At 38.2% G+C, this 18955-nt stretch overlaps 3 protein-coding genes across 3 annotated transcripts; all 3 read left to right on the plus strand.

The window, feature by feature from the left end:
* The first annotated feature begins 4220 nt into the window (after window positions 1-4220).
* On the plus strand, window positions 4221-7699 carry LOC146740253 (uncharacterized). Its single transcript, XM_085501659.1, has 3 exons — window positions 4221-4403; window positions 5448-5630; window positions 7553-7699. Exons 1-3 carry the CDS (start codon window positions 4318-4320, stop codon window positions 7656-7658), a joined length of 375 nt encoding a protein of 124 aa, XP_085357785.1. The 5' UTR covers window positions 4221-4317; the 3' UTR covers window positions 7659-7699.
* Window positions 7700-8046: 347 nt separating this feature from the next.
* LOC144364516 (von Willebrand factor-like) lies at window positions 8047-12594 on the plus strand. The gene is made up of 8 exons (XM_085501786.1): window positions 8047-8130; window positions 8777-8869; window positions 9095-9187; window positions 9890-9991; window positions 10590-10685; window positions 11154-11364; window positions 11523-11659; window positions 12104-12594. Exons 2-8 carry the CDS (start codon window positions 8779-8781, stop codon window positions 12592-12594), a joined length of 1221 nt encoding a protein of 406 aa, XP_085357912.1. The 5' UTR covers window positions 8047-8130; window positions 8777-8778.
* Window positions 12595-15059: 2465 nt separating this feature from the next.
* Window positions 15060-17075, plus strand: LOC144364517 (von Willebrand factor-like). Its single transcript, XM_078014433.2, has 6 exons — window positions 15060-15074; window positions 15107-15184; window positions 15487-15892; window positions 16075-16333; window positions 16509-16555; window positions 16840-17075. The coding sequence occupies exons 1-6, from the start codon at window positions 15060-15062 to the stop codon at window positions 17073-17075; spliced, it is 1041 nt and encodes a 346-aa protein (XP_077870559.2).
* Window positions 17076-18955: the final 1880 nt, after the last annotated feature.

Here is an 18955-nt window from a genome sequence, read left to right on the forward strand (position 1 = left end):
TCTACTGGAAATCAATAAACTCACTCGGCTTGCCCCTACAAACACAGTTTCCCGGTGTTTTTTAAAGAGTGCTCCCATGCCTAAATACCATGATTTCAGTTTTGCTTTAATATAATGACATTCAATATGTTTCGAAAATTGATCATAACAGCCTCTGCAACGCAACGGGCGAATCACACAACATGTGTATACAAAAGTGAAAATAATTTAGAAGTTCGTGGAAGATTGGAAAACGTGTAAATGAATGAATGAATGAATGAATGAATGAATGAATGAATGAATGAATGAATGAATGAATGAATGAATGAATGAATGAATGAATGAATAAATAAATAAATAAATAAATAAATAAATAAATAAATAAATAAATAAATAAATAAATAAATAAATAAATAAATAAATTGAACAAACTGGTCAAAGTTGAGACACGAGACTACTACAGTATACTGTACTCTGCTACTGAAATGGTTTTATGTGTAATAGAGTGACATGAAATATGTTTCCGTTAAACACTAGTAGTACCTCCTATAAGAATTTAGTGGTTCAACTTATGCCTAGCTGCGTTGGTGGCCACTTCACTTCCTCCCGGGCCAGTTAAAATATATTTTAAAAGAATCAAACAAATTATCGGTGACATGTTGATAGTAAATCCCTAGTGGATACATCAATTACTGTACTAGACCCTGCATCATTATAAGAGTCGACATACCGTAGTTATTATAATACTGACACGCAATGCGCACCCATTAGACGTCAAGGACATATACCTTTTTTAATATTTCTGTGTAGGAGAATTTCGTAATGGTAACAATGCCGGAAGTCAATAACCGCACGTAGTACAAGTATAATGTATTTGGGTACCCGGAGTTATTTGATGAGTTTACCAGCATTAGCGTACACAAGATAACACACAACTATACTATTTACGTCGGGGCTCATGGGACTAAGCCCCTGATAGCATGGTTTTAAACGCATAAATAATCTTAAAGAAAACAATCTCTGAATACTAGTAAGCTAAAGTGCACTGATCAGCGACGGAATCTGACTTATGTACAACCACTTTGAATTTATCACGCTTATTTGTATTCGGCTATTTCAAGTATTATCCGTATTTTTTTTGGCGGTACAACGATATTTACTTTTCGTCACAGCACAGTTTCACTTATAAAGCGCTGCAGTCACGTTCGTCACGGGTCGCGGTGCGTGTAAACTCTATGTACGCGTTGTATATACATCTCATAGAATCCATATTGATTACGACTCGGAACGGATGCGGCGACTGCGGCGCGGTTATATAAACTTCATGGTGAATTCTTTAGATTAATGAAATTTAGATTTAAAGTTAAAAACAACACAGGCAATAGAAATCATTCTGTGATCATGGATATTTAACATCCCCTAGATTTAAACAGAAACGTCAAGTTGCAATGAAGTTGATTAGTGTCAGTTTAAAGAAAAACAATATTTGTTGCTCTTTTTACCCAATCCGTGCAACACGGCGGTGATACTCCCATGATGCATCTCACCTATTACCACGATATGAACAACATCCTGTTATGAAAGACAACACGATCTTGGCATAGTAGTACATTTTTGAATTTTTCTATTAAGTTGCATCAAATTAATCTCGAATTCTAAAACAAATGTGCGTTCACCGTGCCCATTCAATGCTGAAACATTACGCAAAATGCGCACTCTTGTGAAACTGTGTGTAAGTAAATCTAGATGAGCGATTATTGTACTCGGTGTCAACGTACACGGGACGTAGTAACCATGGTTTCATAACTACTCATAATTTTTCAATATGTCGTTCTATTATATTTTCAAGGTGGAATCATCTACAAAGTACGCATGCGCTAACTCCAACACAGGGTTGACTTCATTTTTTAGTCCGAGACGTGTACCACTGTCGTTAATGGTTATCCGAATTACACAATCCTTGCACATGGATTTAAAATACGTATTAAATAATCAACTTCGACTTCATATTAATATTCTTGAGCATGATTTTTCAGAAAGTATACGCCCCATTTTTGCATTAGTACACTCAAGCGCATGCGTCCCCATTTTACATATCCGGACAGGGTACAAGTTCGAGTTTTCAGTGTTTTCATACACTAATGTTTTTATCATAAAATACTCAGAGTTTTAACTGCAACTTGTATATGTTCATGCTGGTACACATTTGAAGTTCTCGAGAACTCCGACCCGTTCACTGGTTGTTAGCGGAGGTTGGGATATGAGCAGAAAACGTTCAAGGTTTTGGTAGGTTTCCCTCACAAAACAAAAACAAGCAAGAAAACTAGAGACTGGCGATAACAATCTGAGAAACATTTTAAGTTTTACCATGATACGTGCAGATACCGGTACATATGTACAACCAAACTTAAATGATAAAAAAGAATAAAAAAACATCTCTAGAATCGTAATTTACTCTTCCTATTTATCGTCGTGACATGGAGTTGATCAATATTTACTAGTCTAAAAAAGCGGAGTGTATGCGTATATAGACTGGATTGATTAATTGATTGATTAAATAATTAATTGATTGATGAATTAATTAACTGGCGGCGATACATGTGACCAATATGTATTTTTAATTATGCTATAAGCAAACACTCTACGCCCATGTACTAGACGGAACAACCAGTACGCGGCAGTACAAATGCTCACAGCGAGATACAGGTGTGAATTCTATAGTTTAATTCTACGTCATTGCCCACGTCATCGGCTTAATCAGCAGTTTTTCACGGCGCTTGGTAAATAAATCAGCAAAAAAGTAAAATTGATTTTTTGTTACAAAATATAGTAATGTGTACATTTTGAAAGTGTCTTTTGTCGGCTAATATTTATTTAATAAATTCCGATGTGAATTAATGAACATGTTTTTGGTGTGCAACTTATTTCCAATCCGCTGGCGGGGCGGCTTCCTGAACCTATTAAAGTTGAATTGGATTGGTTGAATTTGTTCTTTTAATCTAGGAAACTACGTGCGTCGATCGGACAACTCTCGTGACTCGACGGGCAATTACCCCTTTTTATCGATGTACACGTAGAACTCAAAAGTTATCGCACAGATTCTGTAGGCTAATTAACGATTCGTGTACAATTTCCCCATATCTCGTTCCCGATGTACAGAACCGCGACTGCACATATATGATAAACTGTAGATTTATCAAAAACGTGTATTACATGGCAATACGCAATGTACAGATACGGATGTCTCTATTTGAAATGTGTTCGCGTTTAAAAAAAAAGTTAAACGAAACTGAATCCCGCAATGTCTTTGATAAATTGTAAAATGGAATAATGTATACACGATGTATAAGTTGTATACACGAAGACAATCTATATTACTAGATTTGTATTATCTTAAAATAAATAATATCTGGTTTTGCAGAAGTTTGAGGTACCTCTACTTCTTCTTAAAATTCGGTCTCCAATTATGAAAACAAACTTGCTGCATTGCGGGCTACGCGATTGTTCAAACATTCATAATACTGCATGCAATTGTAATGTTTTATTCGGACTGTTTTAAAAAGTCAAATAACATCAATACGCATAAACTACACTATATGCAGAGAAACAAACATAAAAACACCTTGATATCTCTCTGAAAAACTTAAAATACTCCTTAGTACATTCTTGTCAATTTTGTCATAATTTTTAATCCAATTTAATATTTCACCAAAATGACGTTCGTAGTACCAAATGAACACACACAGGGGATAGGTTGGGATGTTCATGTTTTATCCCTGGGTAGTTGGAAAGTGATTTTTCGGTTGACAAAAAGTTACAAGCCGCTATTTCATCCTCGTACCATAAAATGGCCTGTTATATGACGTAACACTAACGACTGGTCACGTGACAATGGTTCTTCCCGACATGCAATCATCTAAAATGGTACGTTTTTTGTCTGTTTTCACTTTAAATAGATAAGAAAATATTGTCCCACAATCGAGTAACAACAAGAGCACAGACTAGCATGGATTGGTAATATCAACCAAAGCCACACAAAACTTTTTTTTTTTAAACAGCGACACATTTTACCATGTGTTATATATAATATAGTATAAAACAATAAGAATATTTTACGCAGTATCAGTTGTTTTTTTACGCGTGTTATTTTAACAGAGTTGCCTAAATATCGATAATATGTTCAGAATCGGTCGATAAACGGGGTTTATAAAGTCTATGACCACCTGCAGAAATTCAGAACCCCAGTTCACCTGGTCGTTCGCTCTGTCGTTATTTTAAAGTTCGAGCAGGAAGAATTCAATCAGACGAAACGTCAACTAATTCGCAGGTTACGGCGTTATGACAGCGAAAATGTCGGCCGTGTTACGGCTGGCGATTGTAGTTCTCTTCAGTTTCAACGCCATAGTGTATGCCCAGAGTGGCGGGTAAGTGACATAACTCAGAACACAAGTATGCCCAGAGTGGCGGGTAAGTGACATAACTCAGAACACAAGTATGCCCAGAGTGGCGGGTAAGTGACATAACTCAGAACACAAGTATGCCCAGAGTGGCGGGTAAGTGACATAACTCAGAACACAAGTATGCCCAGAGTGGCGGGTAAGTGACATAACTCAGAACACAAGTATGCCCAGAGTGGCGGGTAAGTGACATAACTCAGAACACAAGTATGCCCAGAGTGGCGGGTAAGTGACATAACTCAGAACACAAGTATGCCCAGAGTGGCGGGTAAGTGACATAACTCAGAACACAAGTATGCCCAGAGTGGCGGGTAAGTGACATAACTCAGAACACAAGTATGCCCAGAGTGGCGGGTAAGTGACATAACTCAGAACACAAGTATGCCCAGAGTGGCGGGTAAGTGACATAACTCAGAACACAAGTATGCCCAGAGTGGCGGGTAAGTGACATAACTCAGAACACAAGTATGCCCAGAGTGGCGGGTAAGTGACATAACTCAGAACACAAGTATGCCCAGAGTGGCGGGTAAGTGACATAACTCAGAACACAAGTATGCCCAGAGTGGCGGGTAAGTGACATAACTCAGAACACAAGTATGCCCAGAGTGGCGGGTAAGTGACATAACTCAGAACACAAGTATGCCCAGAGTGGCGGGTAAGTGACATAACTCAGAACACAAGTATGCCCAGAGTGGCGGGTAAGTGACATAACTCAGAACACAATTTTCAGCGGATGACAGCCTGAGAGTTAATTATATCTTCTTTATGACATAATATACATTTATAATAACTCTTTTTTTTTCGAAAAATAGAAAACAACATTATAGTATGAATAAATATTGGTGTTATATGCAAATCCCACTTTTGCCAGTGGAATCATACTTCGCATCACGTGACTACTTGATGCTGAGATATTGACATTACATAATATCTAATCATACACTCTGTCGGAGTGGGCAAATTTGTTGCCATATTTTTCATCATTTTCATTTTTTTTTATATAAAATCCAGCGTTGAGATCGGAGGAAATCGATGCGAATACACTGAGATGATAAACAAGACTGTGACAGTATATGAGGAACGGACAGAGATTAAACGTGAAACTGACTTGTGTTCCGTTGGCGATGGAAATGATGCGTACGTCAAAATCATGGAATTGGACATGAACAGCCAAGAGTACTGTGTCTTCAATGTGTAAGTAACACTCGATCTGATTTGCCACCAGTTCTTACTACGTGATTTTTAAACCAATCAAGTAACACCTTGCTTGACTATTGGGTGACGATCAATCAAATTGTTGCTTTTTTATACTCCATGACTGCAAATGACCAAAGACACGATATTTGAAGTAATTATGTACATGTATTAGTAGACAGCGATTAGTCATAAATATATACTGCTGTTCATACATAAAATGTGACTGAACAGGTAACATATACCACGGCTGTTTTGAATTGACCAATGGGCGTTCTAGAATTCTCGCGACTGTATACCGTAATTTGGTCGAGATCAAAGTACCGACAACGTCGATTACGCAACAAATTGGGTACAAGTTAGTTAATTAATGAATAGTTTCACTTGATGTGTCACATAAGCTATACGTATAATTCTTGACAAAAGTTTTAGTCTAAAACGACGAGTGGGTATGCTAAAAAAGTGCGTTTCAACAAGTGTGTATTACGAATAGTATCAATGCGCGACATGCAAAATAAACGAACTCTACCACCCGCACATCTTTTAGAAAGTTTGAAATATTCTATGGTCTAATAACAGGTGTTCGCTAACGTCATCTCCATACAGCAGTGACAGGCGTTGAGTATATCATTTTGTAACAGCCATTTAAGTAATAATACTAAAAAACAACGCAGGCTGACTTTACACACTAATACTTCACCGCCCGCTGTACCACTCGAAGCTGTCATTTGGAATTGCAGAGACGGTTGCACGAAATTTAGCATGGGTGGGGGGGGGGGGGCGAGATTTGCTCACCATTTTTTCGCCCCGGTGCCGCCGCCACTGAATTGGGTTAGCACACAACTGAAAAAGTAACCGCATCCAAGACAGAAAGCCAACTGAAATTGAAAATATCAGCAAATTCAGTTAGAAACGAGTAGTTTACTTTCAGTGAATTCCAAACTTGTTATCAAAACTGAGATGTGGCTCTGGTATTAAAACATATGGATATTTGTTTCATTTCTATTTGAAAAACAAATCGATGTATTGAAATCACAGAAATGTAGTCCGGAACAATCTATATTTACTATCGATTATTCTGTTTGTTCGAGTGAAGCATCGCCTTTCATAGTGATCAACACACACGACTATCCCATGGAATGCAGCATGTGGCTACGTGGCGGAGACACGATATCGCGTTACTCGAAAGAGGGCGCTGTATTTACTAATGCACGTATTCTAGGCTATGGCCATGATTTGTCTTCGATGTTCACTGATGTTGTCGCATTGCTTACGTACGGGAAGTGACATGACATTTAAAATGAAGATGTGCCAGAGGCCTTCTCGCACTCTATGTGCTAGTTGATATTTATTTCATTGTTACATATGGCTGTCAAAAACATTTTCAAAACATAAGGCTTGCGTACGATGACTCTTCTGAGATATATAAAGTTTGACTCAAGAACGTCCTGCAATGTAGCATTCTGATTGGCCGAGAAGCCCCGAGGCGGGGGTGGGGGTCAAACATCAACGATGTAAATAATGCGCAGCGCCAGCGCCGTTCACAGTGTATTATCAATATGCGAAACCAACGTTGAGGGCGATAACTTTACTTTGCTATTGTTATTATTACATAACATTTCATGGTTTTAGAGTTTCCATTCTCAACGCTGACTATATATCCAGAGTTATGGGAAACCAGGATTGCATTTTACAGCGTATGGAATGGTGGGACTGCGTACAAATCCTTTGCAATTTGTGCAGTCGGTGGGTCACGTTGGTGTGGCTTGTGGCTGCTACATTCATTGCTGAAGTAAACGTATACTCTGTCTGCTAACTATAATTCATTGACAACTTATAAAACCATTTGGTGTATGACAATTTTTGTATTCGTTTGATTTACAATATGATCACCGGAGTAATAATTAACCTATCAATTGCAGAACTGTTACCAATACCGTGCCTATAGAAATTATACAGGAATCAGAAGAACTTGTCACTCGCTGCTGCAATGGATGGTCAGACAAAGACTGTAACATTCGTAAGTAGTTACTCGCATTTACTGGATATTGGAAACCAAAAAAAAAAAAAAAAAACAATTTGCAGTACTAAAGCGCGATGTCAAAACATTGAATGTTTTTAACTTTCTCAGGAAGCTATCTGGCAGGGATGTACCCCCAAAAAGTGGTTAAATACACGCGTGTCCTGAAATTGGGTTGATCGTATGGTCAAGTAACACATTTGGCACGTTAATAATTTGTTGGACGGTACTCGGAGTCGATTACTGACTTGTGAAAGAATGCCAGTAGAAATATTTTCAAAAGCGAAGTCAATTGCTAAGAACTGTCCAGGCCATGCGCCTCGCTTGTGAACGCTATAATAGGACTGGTCTAACCATTAACACATTGCATATATTTGTTCGCAGCTGTCTGTAATCCTCTCTGTGCAAACGGCGGTGAATGTGTCGGTCCTAATCTATGCAGCTGTCCAGAAGGTTACGCAGGAAGCGATTGTAAAACAGGTACGTAACAACAAAGTTATTGATTTGCCCATAGTCAGCTTGCGTACAAGTGATAGAAAATGCGATTATTTTATACCTATATTTACTATATGGGGGTAGCCATCTTGAATACGACTTGAAACTAAATAAAATATATAGTTAGAAGACCGTTGCTGATTGGCTCCTGAGTTGCATGACGATCCCGGTTTTCAAAAACCCGGGAAAGTGTTCCAAATTCATCGTGTAATGAGATGTTTGTATGCAAGGAATTTTCCATTCAAAAACAATGAATGTGGTCTAATTTTTTAAGCGGTTGGCCTAATGTTACCTCGACGAATCGTTTGGCTGTTATGTATTTTCGCCGGATTTGTAGAAAACTGAAAACTCCGTTTCTCAACTTCTCTCTATATTTAGTTTCAAGCCGTATTCAATATGGCTTCGTGACCATATAGTTAACGTCGGTAAACTATTTTCTTTAAATCACTTGTAGCCAGCTGGCTGTAAGAATATCACCCCAAAGACTGTGACTGACCTAATAGCTAATATTAATATTGTATTTCCCCGCGTTCGTTGAACACTGTGTTTGTATGATTACTCTATTCCTGTGACCATAATTGACGTATACTAGTATATTGTTATGAGAATGTTGACTTTTATTTGTTGTTAGCAATGTGTGTAAACGGCTGTATGCATGGTTTCTGTTCATCGCCCGGTGTGTGTACGTGCATAACAGGATACGAAGGATCTATGTGTGACATCGGTAAGTTTTCAGATAACTCATCAACATACTCTATGAATATCAGTGCACCATGACAACAATGGCTATGCTAGATTGCTTTAACATGTTATTTTCGAATTATACGTAAATATTACCACACCGTAATGCAAATATAACTGTTTTATTATTGTTTTTGTAGATTTGATTGTTACAATGTTACAATCTAATACTGTGAACTAAATTTGTTTTAATCTCCGTATTTTGTAGCTAAATGCGACCCTCCATGTGTGCATGGTGACTGTTCTGATCCCGGAATATGTACATGTATGGACAAATGGAGCGGCGTTGATTGCAGTGAAGGTAAAACAAAGTTACATGACGTAATCATGTTCACATCCAAGGTTGCAGAACGGTGATTTTCATTAAAAATCACGTTTTACAGATTTATTATAAAATTTGATTAACACATTAAAGCGGCAATAGCTGTAACCATCGATCTTTTATCTCCGATTTTTATTTTTAATAAATCATTTTCTGTGTCATTAGTGCTAATTTGTAACACTGAAAGTATAGCCTATACGCTATATATCGACGTTGTTCATTAAATCACTTGCAAGTGAAAACAAGATGGCGCGGGTTTATATCCAGGTCTCTAGATGGCGCCTTCTAATGAAATCCATTTTTGTCAAGCAAACCTTAGGAATTATGGTATAATTTGATAACTTACCGGGAGCCCTGGTCACAATGTCAAATATATTGCCATTGTGAGAGCCTATGCCTCTCTCTGATTGTATGTGCCATTTTTCACAATAGTGTGTGTCGTGCGTTCTAATTTGTTATCACCCGCTTCTCGCAATGCCGGGAATGGGAGTGTCTGTCAAGGCAAACAATTTGAGGAATTAGTTTCCGACTTGCAGTACTTTTGTTGGAGACAATGCGATTTAAACAGCACGCCAGTGTTGTTACACCGACCACATTTATAAAACTCGGGAGGCACTTTTAGTTCATTTGCCTACTCAAGCTTATAACCAATGTTAATTGTTTATTTCTGTTGTTCAATAGAAACTTACGTATGTGGCCAGTCTGGCTGCCACCATGGCGAATGTATTGGGGATAATCTTTGCGACTGCCAAGCAGGCTATACCGGCGACTACTGTGAAGACAGTGAGTACAACATTTGTGTGTTTAAATATAGTGTGGCCTTATGTGTTATACAGCATGCGTTTAAATTTAACACTTGGTACCATACTAAAATCGCTCCATTGGGATTAACAAACCGACCTATAAGTATTATAAAATATGCCAATGCTTATGTGATTTCCAACATTATCTACCCACCTAAAATTTCGGAAGTCCACAGATCGAGCTCCAAAGCGAGATTCGGTGTCAAAATACCAATAGACGTTGTCAACATAGTTCTTTCCCTGTGTGGGGGCTATGGATTCATTAACTAGTCACTGAGGTGCGAGAAACTAATCGATACGAATTGAGTCAGTTTCAATTGCATTTCCCACGAACACTTTGGGCCAGCCCAAGTCCGCCCTCGAATCGAAGCATGTATACTAGGGAAACAAAACCTGTCAACAAATGTTTGGGTTGGGAAGCCAGTCACATTCTTGTAAACAACTCCGCATTCACCCCCAGTCCGAGGCTAGAGTGTATGACTGTATCTCATTTTATGGATCAAACTTCTCATGTTCGATGGGAAACACCGAGATATTAAAAAATATCGGTCTTGATATAATGATTTATTTTCTTGTAGCCGTGTGTGAACCATCCTGCTCACCTGGTGGAATGTGTGTTGCACCTGGTGTATGTGAATGCGACGCATACCACGAAGGAACGCACTGTCAAGTTCGTAAGTGGCAGTATCTATTCATAGTACAATTTCAGTTTGATTAATATTTATACATATTATTGTTTCTACCATAACAATAGCTTCTATATAATCATCATCGTTACCTTGCAAATGAGTTGAACCCTAATCTTTTTTACATTATTTCTTCTAAATTAAATACGCAGAAATTATAAGCGTGGATGGATCACCAGTTGACAAACGTAAGTGTAGTTGTATGATTATTTTTTAACATGATTTACCAATTATAACATACAACTCAGGTAGTTCAGTACATGGAAATCGCATTGTTCTATTATCCATTCAACCTGTTTTTTTTAGTATTTATGATTGCGGAACACAAATACATTTGATGAACATATGATAATTTGCCCAGGATTATGTTTGTAGCACAGCTATCAAATGTGGCAATTATTGATTACGTCATTTAGTGAGTTATATAACATACATTGTTTTTGTAACTATTTCCAGTTGAACAGAGCCTACTGGAGAATATGGGGCTTTGTACTATGAATGGTAAACACTTTCGCTCCTTTGATGGAACCCACTATACGTTCCCTGGTGAATGTACTTACGTGATGGCGAGTGACTGTTCTGAAATAGGCTCAACCTCGTTCCAAATATTAGTAAACACCGTGTATGACTGCAGTGGTTCGTTGTGTAGATGTGCCGTACATATAAGGTGAGTCGCATGTGATTCACCCAGGATTCAGATTCGCTATAGCGAATACATTGAATGAAGATTCAGCATTTTAAGTTATTCCATATGATTTTTCTTCTCTCAGACTGTCCTGTCAAAATCATGCAACTGTCTCCTCATCTTACATAATTTTCCTGTAGGTCCGAACTTCTCAATATTGCCATTTTACCAGATGACATAGTGACTATCAACGATAGACCAATCGAAATACCGCACAGTATCAATGACGTCATAATAACGCAAAGTGGAACATATACAATATTGGAAGGCCTAAACGGTACGTTACGTTTTTGTTTTAAGCACATACAACAGTTAAATTGCAGACAAATATTGGTAACACTAACCATATTTAGATATATACCCCAATATATACCATGCAACAACTTATCAGTGATCGGTTGAATATACTGTCATTGAAGAAAGAAATCAATCAATTAGGACTAGATTTGATATCATTACTTCACATGCTATGTCTTGTAGATATTAATTGTAAGTTATTTTGAAATGTTTTGTAGTATAACCCAATAAATTGTGTAACTTTTTTTTCATGACAATAATACGTGTTGTTCATTTTTTGCAATTCCATGGGGAATCGTGCCGGGCCGATAATGCTTAAAGTGGCCATGTGCCTATAATCACCAGACAGAGAATAAAACGATGTTACTGTATGTACATCAGTTGCCAGTAGTAACAGACATACTCTTCATCTTTTCTGCACCAGGTGTAAAGATCACCTACGATGGGATGGACAGTGTTGCCATAACCGTTGATAGCAGTTACATGGGCAACATGTGCGGTCTTTGTGGCGACTACAATGGCAACAAAACGGACGACTTCTCAATGAGGCCATATAAATATCACGAAATAGCAAAGAGTGTCGAAGAATTTGGCAACGTGATGAAAGAGACCGGCGTTGCCTGTAACCCAGTGGAGCACATCTCATACCCGTGCATTTCGGTAGCCTTCGAAGATTTGGAATATATGAGAGGGTACTGTCACCAACTTGAAAACCTCGAGGCGTTTAAAGCTTGCAACGCGTATGTCAATCCAGCGCCCTATATGGATCGATGTCTGTATGATATGTGTGACTGTAATATTGCTGGCGGAGATCAAGTGCAATGCGCCTGCAATGCGTTCACTGAGTATTCCAGAGTGTGCGCCCTCCACGGCATAGTACTGAGCTGGAGAAGCGACAAATTCTGTGGTAGGTGAAAAGAAGTTGCATTCATTTTCGTTAATAGCTGGTTGTAATTATTCATAATTGAGTTTTGTTGTTCGTCGAAAACGTGTACTAGGTACACTTCCCGTATCTATCTATAAAAATGGCAATCAATAATCATATGGATAGATCAGGCTATCTAGCAACGCATAATAAAGTGTTTCAGATTCCTCTGATGTGTTATTCAACAACTTAATATTCATAGAACACAATAATGGGAAATGGTCAGAATTGCTATCTAGAAACGACACGTTTCTATGGCGTCCGCATTATGCAGATATAAGCGATGTCATTCAAGTAGAAGGGCAAATATGTATCTTACTTATATGTGTGGATGTTTGTCGCTCATCAATGTCAAATAAGCGCGTCGTCACTAGAGGGCGTGACTTTAAAAGATACGAGTAGTGTATTGCGGAATTCGACATTGGTGACAGCGATAGAACCAACCACTTTACTGGGTCGCTTTCGCTGCTCCGCAGCTGATATACTTATTTTTCTGAAATGTAGATATTTTATCTTTACTGTAGCGAGAAGTTGTCCTGCAGGTGAAGTTTACTCCGAATGTGGATCCGTGTGCCCGAGAACCTGTTGGAACGTAGACTACGAACCGGAATGTGCCGATTCGTGCATCGACGGATGCCACTGCCCCAGCGGTATGTTTAATATTACAGTGACATTATACCCCACGAATGAATTAAAACTTACCTATGAAATATAACCCCCGTGTTCTATAACCTATATCATCGGCCGTGACTGTCCCTTGCTCCGGACCCACGAAATCTTAAGTTCAAACGCTTGAGGATGAACACTGAAAAGGGCGCCACATAATAAAAGGCCAGTGTTACTTGACGGAACTCATTCAGAAATAGATGTGACTTTCTTATAATCTCAAGGTCCGCAGATGTTTGTCACAACCCTGTCACACATGCACAGTTTGTACGTGCACGTGACATGCAGTGTGTCGTGAAATATATTTTACGATTGGCAGCTGATCACCATTAATGGAAATAACAACCAATGACTGAATGTTTTTTTTTTTCAGGAACACTGTGGGATGGTGAAAGATGCGTCCTTCGTGAAGACTGTCCGTGTGATCGAAGAGGTCAAAAGTACCCTGTCGGAGCAATAATCCCAGATGCCTGTAACACATGGTGAGTTACCTCGTCCTTTATTACGGCTTTTAGCATATTTTATGCACTAATGGTCTCTACCATCCAGTACATATCCCCATTAATGAACGTTGACATGCAAAAAATGATGATTTGGACTGCGTGGTCCAGCAAAAGTTGATTGCTTTCGTTTAAAAGATGAAATGTGAACGAAGTTTTTAAATTGTCAGTCGATGAGCAATTTGCTTTGTGATTTTTCATGAACTAAAAAGTGATGCTCCAGTGGCACTCCTATAGTATTCGTTGGATGAAGAACTAAAATACAGTCATACACGTGCGGCTATGTTATTATATTGGTAATTTAGCCTATTTAATTGTATGGCCATTCAATTATTTCAGCACCTGTAATAATGGTAGATGGGTTTGTACCACTAACGCCTGTCCAGGATACTCTGCCATCTCTGGTGATCCACACTACAAAACATTCGATGACAAACATTACATATTTCCCGGTTCATGTCGATATGTTCTGAGTCGTAGTACGAACGAAGAATTACCTTTTACTATCTGGGTAGAGAATTCGGAGTGTGGTATGAGCTCTTTGGCTGAGTGCACCAGATCGGTTTCATTCCAAGTGTCGGTAGATGGGCCTATGTACAGGTAAATATCTCTGACATAGCACAACGCAACACTACGCAGCACAACACAACACTACGCTACACAGCGCAACACAACACAAGGCAAGGCAATGCAATGCAACGCCAATCATAAAACACATGTAGTTATATCTTAGCTGTAGGAATTCGGTCGTTCCGAAAAATTACATTTACAAAAATACACAACTTTTACAAATAATAATTGGTTTGTTTAGGTGAGTGTTATAGCCATGTTAATTTAACCCGTTATAACTCGGTTAATGATTATCGAAATTATTCTTTGTTGGCGTGTTTCCGTGAAATCATCACGTCACAGGCGGTCACTGTTGTAGTCAGGATGTTTGCCAAGCGTTCAACCAAGTGTTCAAGAAATGTAACTTGTGGCGTTATTGTGTGAAAACAAGCACATTGTTCAGCTGAATGCTCCCTGTAGCTGTGAACACCATCTATATAGTGTCACAAGTTCAAAGAAAAATGACCAACATTCTAAGGTGTATTTAAGTTTGAAACATTATGACCAACCGAACGACGTAGATATGTCATGTCCATGATTTTTTGGGTACTAAAAATACTCCTGAAACATGTTGACATTTGATACCTGTTAAAAGTTATTTATTTCTTGTAGATTGAAGGCAGGGCAGCGAGTGTCTGTTGACGAAGTGGATATCCACGTTCCGTATACATCCCTAGTAGATGGCCTCACCATTCGCCAAGTCTCCTCTGTATTTATAAGAGTAGAGACTCGTATTGGAGTTGATATATTATGGGATGGCATTTCACGCGCCTATGTTAGATTGGACCCGTCATGGCATGGGAATGTATGTATACAGTGTGTTTTATTATGAAGCAATATGATTTACCTTTTTGATAAATTGCGCCCTCTAGTGGGGAAGCGCATGCATGTCCTCAAATGTGCGTTCAAATTGACAACCCCGTTCGGTTTTGCAATAATTCGTCATTTAGAATATAGGAAATCTCTGCAAACCGGTGTTTGTTTTATTGACGAACAGCCCCTATGAAGAGGATACATACGACCATTACGTCACATATTCACTTCGTCGCTACCAAGCGCAACTTATTCGACTTTATATGAATATATGATCTATTGTCTTCATAACAGGTGATTGGTCTGTACGGTAACTTCAACAATAACCCGGAAGACGACTTCCTGACTTCTTCGGGTGATATAGAGATTTCAAGTACTCGATTCGCGAACCGTTGGAAGACCGACGGAGAATGCGCCGACGTTGACGAGGCACAAACCCGTAGCAACGCCTGTCAGTATGCTATCGACTTTGAATTATATGCTCAGGCAATATGTAGTAAACTCTGGAAAGGTGCCTTCACAAAGTGCAACACTCATCTCGATCCACGAGAGTACATTGCCCAATGTGAACACGATATTTGCCAGTGTGCACTGAGATATGAAGTCTACCCCGGTAACTGCGAATGTACCGCGTTCGCATCTTACGCGAGGGAGTGCGCCCTCAGCGGTTATCCACTGGACTGGAGAGTTGACTCGTGCAGTAAGTAAAATAAATGTATTGAATTCTCTAATTTAACACGAATTTATTAATAGTTGTAATTTGAATAATATAACTAAACATGTAGAGATCACGTCGATGTAATGACAACCAGATTTGACTTTACAATCAAATTGCAGTCTTATTCTGTGCCCAGACAATACCACTAATTTTTATTTTACCAGCCGTGAGCTGTAGCAGTGGGAAGATTTGGTATGAATGCGGTCCGAATTGCCGACAGACGTGCCGAGATATCAGTAATAACCGAGAGTGCGTCGAAGAATGTGTGGAAGGATGCAACTGTCCAGTTGGTACGGCATGGGACGAAGAAACCAGCCAGTGTGTGGCTATATCTGATTGTCCATGTTATTACAAGAGTGCGTCCAGTATGACGTCATTAATGTATGCACCGGGAACAACTCGAATGGATAAGTGCAACCACTGGTATGCGTACACTAATTAACATGAATAAAAATACACGATTAGTGTATTCATGAGTATAACTCAGTTGACTTAGTTTATGCAAAATATTGTTTTTATAAATAATGACTCACACATATGTTATATGTTTTCTCATAATAAAAATAATATTATTAATACTAATATTTTTCTATTTTAGTGTTTGCCAAAATGGCCAGTGGGATTGTGAAACAAATATATGCGATGGTGAGAGGCCATTTTTTTCAATATATAACACAATATTATCTTACGATACAATTTCATCTTATAAACACAATCACACCCACCAGTGTTATCCTCAAAAACAATCATTAAGATAAGTCAACGTTTTCTAAAAACATAATCAATTGATATCCGTCGCACTGATTTCAGTTAGCTAAACTAGTGTATATTAGAAGTCTTAACCATGTAATGATTGTATATACACACTGCGATTTAGTCATTCTTATTTCCTATACATCTAAATACTCACATGCTTTTCTTGATTACAGAAACGGCGTTGTGCACCAAAGGCAAAGTATGGAGTGCTTGCATAAATTGTGAAAGAACGTGCGCAACCTTGAGTGTGCCATGCGTGCAGCTTGACTGTGTTGAGGGGTGTGTCTGCCCAGAAGGAACGGCACTCGAAGGAGATGAATGTGTAGACATTAATAAATGTCCATGCTATCACCAAGGCAACGCTTATCCGAAAAACAAAATCATAAAAGTGGATTGCAACTATTGGTAATTATTCTATGAACATTTATTGAATACGGGGTTCAATAAGTGAATTGCTATTGCAGTATTTCCAAGTGATTTTAATATGTTAGATGTTAGAATATGTTAAAAAAGCAGGGTTCAATATGTGTCTCGCAATATGGATATGTACTTCACGATATGTTAGATGTATCTCAAGATATGCTCTTTGTATCTCACAATATGCTGTTTTTATCTCGTGATATGTTATATGTATCTCACGTTTTTAGATGCATCTCACGATATGTTAGATGTATCTCACGATATGTTGGATGTATCTCACGATATGCTATATGTATCTCACGATATGCTATATGTATCTCACGATATGTTGGAGGTATCTCACCATGTACAAGACGAACTTCATAATATGCTGTTTGTATATCACGATATGTTAGATGTATCTCGCGATGTGTTAGATGTATCTCACGATATGCTATATGTATCTCACGATATGTTAGATGTATTTTACGATATGCTATATGTATCTCACGATATGCTATATGTATCTCACGATATGCTATATGTATCTCGCGATATGCTATATGTATCTCACGATATGCTATATGTATCTCACGATATGCTATATGTATCTCACGATATCTTGGATGTATCTCACCATATATTAGACGAACCTCATAATAAGCTGTTTGTATCTCACGATATGTTAGTTGTATCTCACGATATGGTAGATGTATCTCACGATACGTTAGACGTATCGCACAATATGATAGGTGTATGTCACGATATACTCTTTATTTTATTTATTTTTTAATTATATTGTATCTTTCTACAATTAGCAAATGTCTCGGTGGAACCAAAGAGTGGAGATGTACAAAGTACCCATGTCCAGGTAAGTAAGTTCCCTGTAGCGTTAAGCCAATGTCAACATTTGACACACTAAATTCCTCGCAAATATACTGTGTTAATCTACACGTATATTCGTTTTTCGTCAACACGTGCAATATAACGTATATTTTATTTTGGTGCACAGGAACCTGCTCTGCTTTTGGAGACCCCCATTACGAGACATATGATCACAAGCAATATGAATTCCAAGGTGCGTATATTTGACAAAACACAAATTGCAAAGTGAGACAAATAAAAGTAAATGAAGTGTAAAATAGTGCGGGTAGGCCCCCTGTTTTAATGAGAGTTCTGAATTCTACATTTTGGCGGAAACTGGGTGTCGTAATTTGACGTTCCGACTAAAATGTGTGTGAATGTGGAGGCGGGGAGGGGGATTCTATATTTTGACAGACATTGGTTAAAGTTTTATACTTTGATGACAATGTAGGGTAAAACTCAACATTTTCATAGCAAGAAACGTCAAAGTTGTACATGGCTCTGAAATGAGGGAGCTTGTACACGGTTGTAACAAATTACTAGTGTATTAAGTACGTTTGGGAGAGTGCAGTTCGCCATTTATTGTGAAGGTCTCAATCGGTAGATACAGTACAATACATTAACATATGTTGGATGCTAGGTGACAACCTTACATCTACGACTAGTGGTAGGGACAACCAAATATCTGACATTAACAAAAAGGCGAACATCGCTGTCATCACATTGTATTTGTAATTGTATTATACTGCCATTCTTACCCACGGTGTGAAAACAATTTAGTGAGTGTTGTAAAAACAGGAGATATTACGAACAAGAATTACACGCATAGAACTTGATGTTGATTACACGACTATAAAAACAGAAATGTTAAACATTTTAAAGTGAATGTTTTTTTTAAAGCATATAAATTTTCCAAAATAAACAGCCAGATACTCTATGGTTTGATATCATTTTATTGGATTTCAGCCGATAACACAGTGTTAAATACACAAAACGAGGCATCCCAATCTTACAACATCTTGATTA

This window comes from Saccoglossus kowalevskii, chromosome 7 (assembly GCF_978046115.1).
Source record: "Saccoglossus kowalevskii chromosome 7, keSacKowa6.1, whole genome shotgun sequence".
NCBI lineage: Eukaryota > Metazoa > Hemichordata > Enteropneusta > Harrimaniidae > Saccoglossus > Saccoglossus kowalevskii.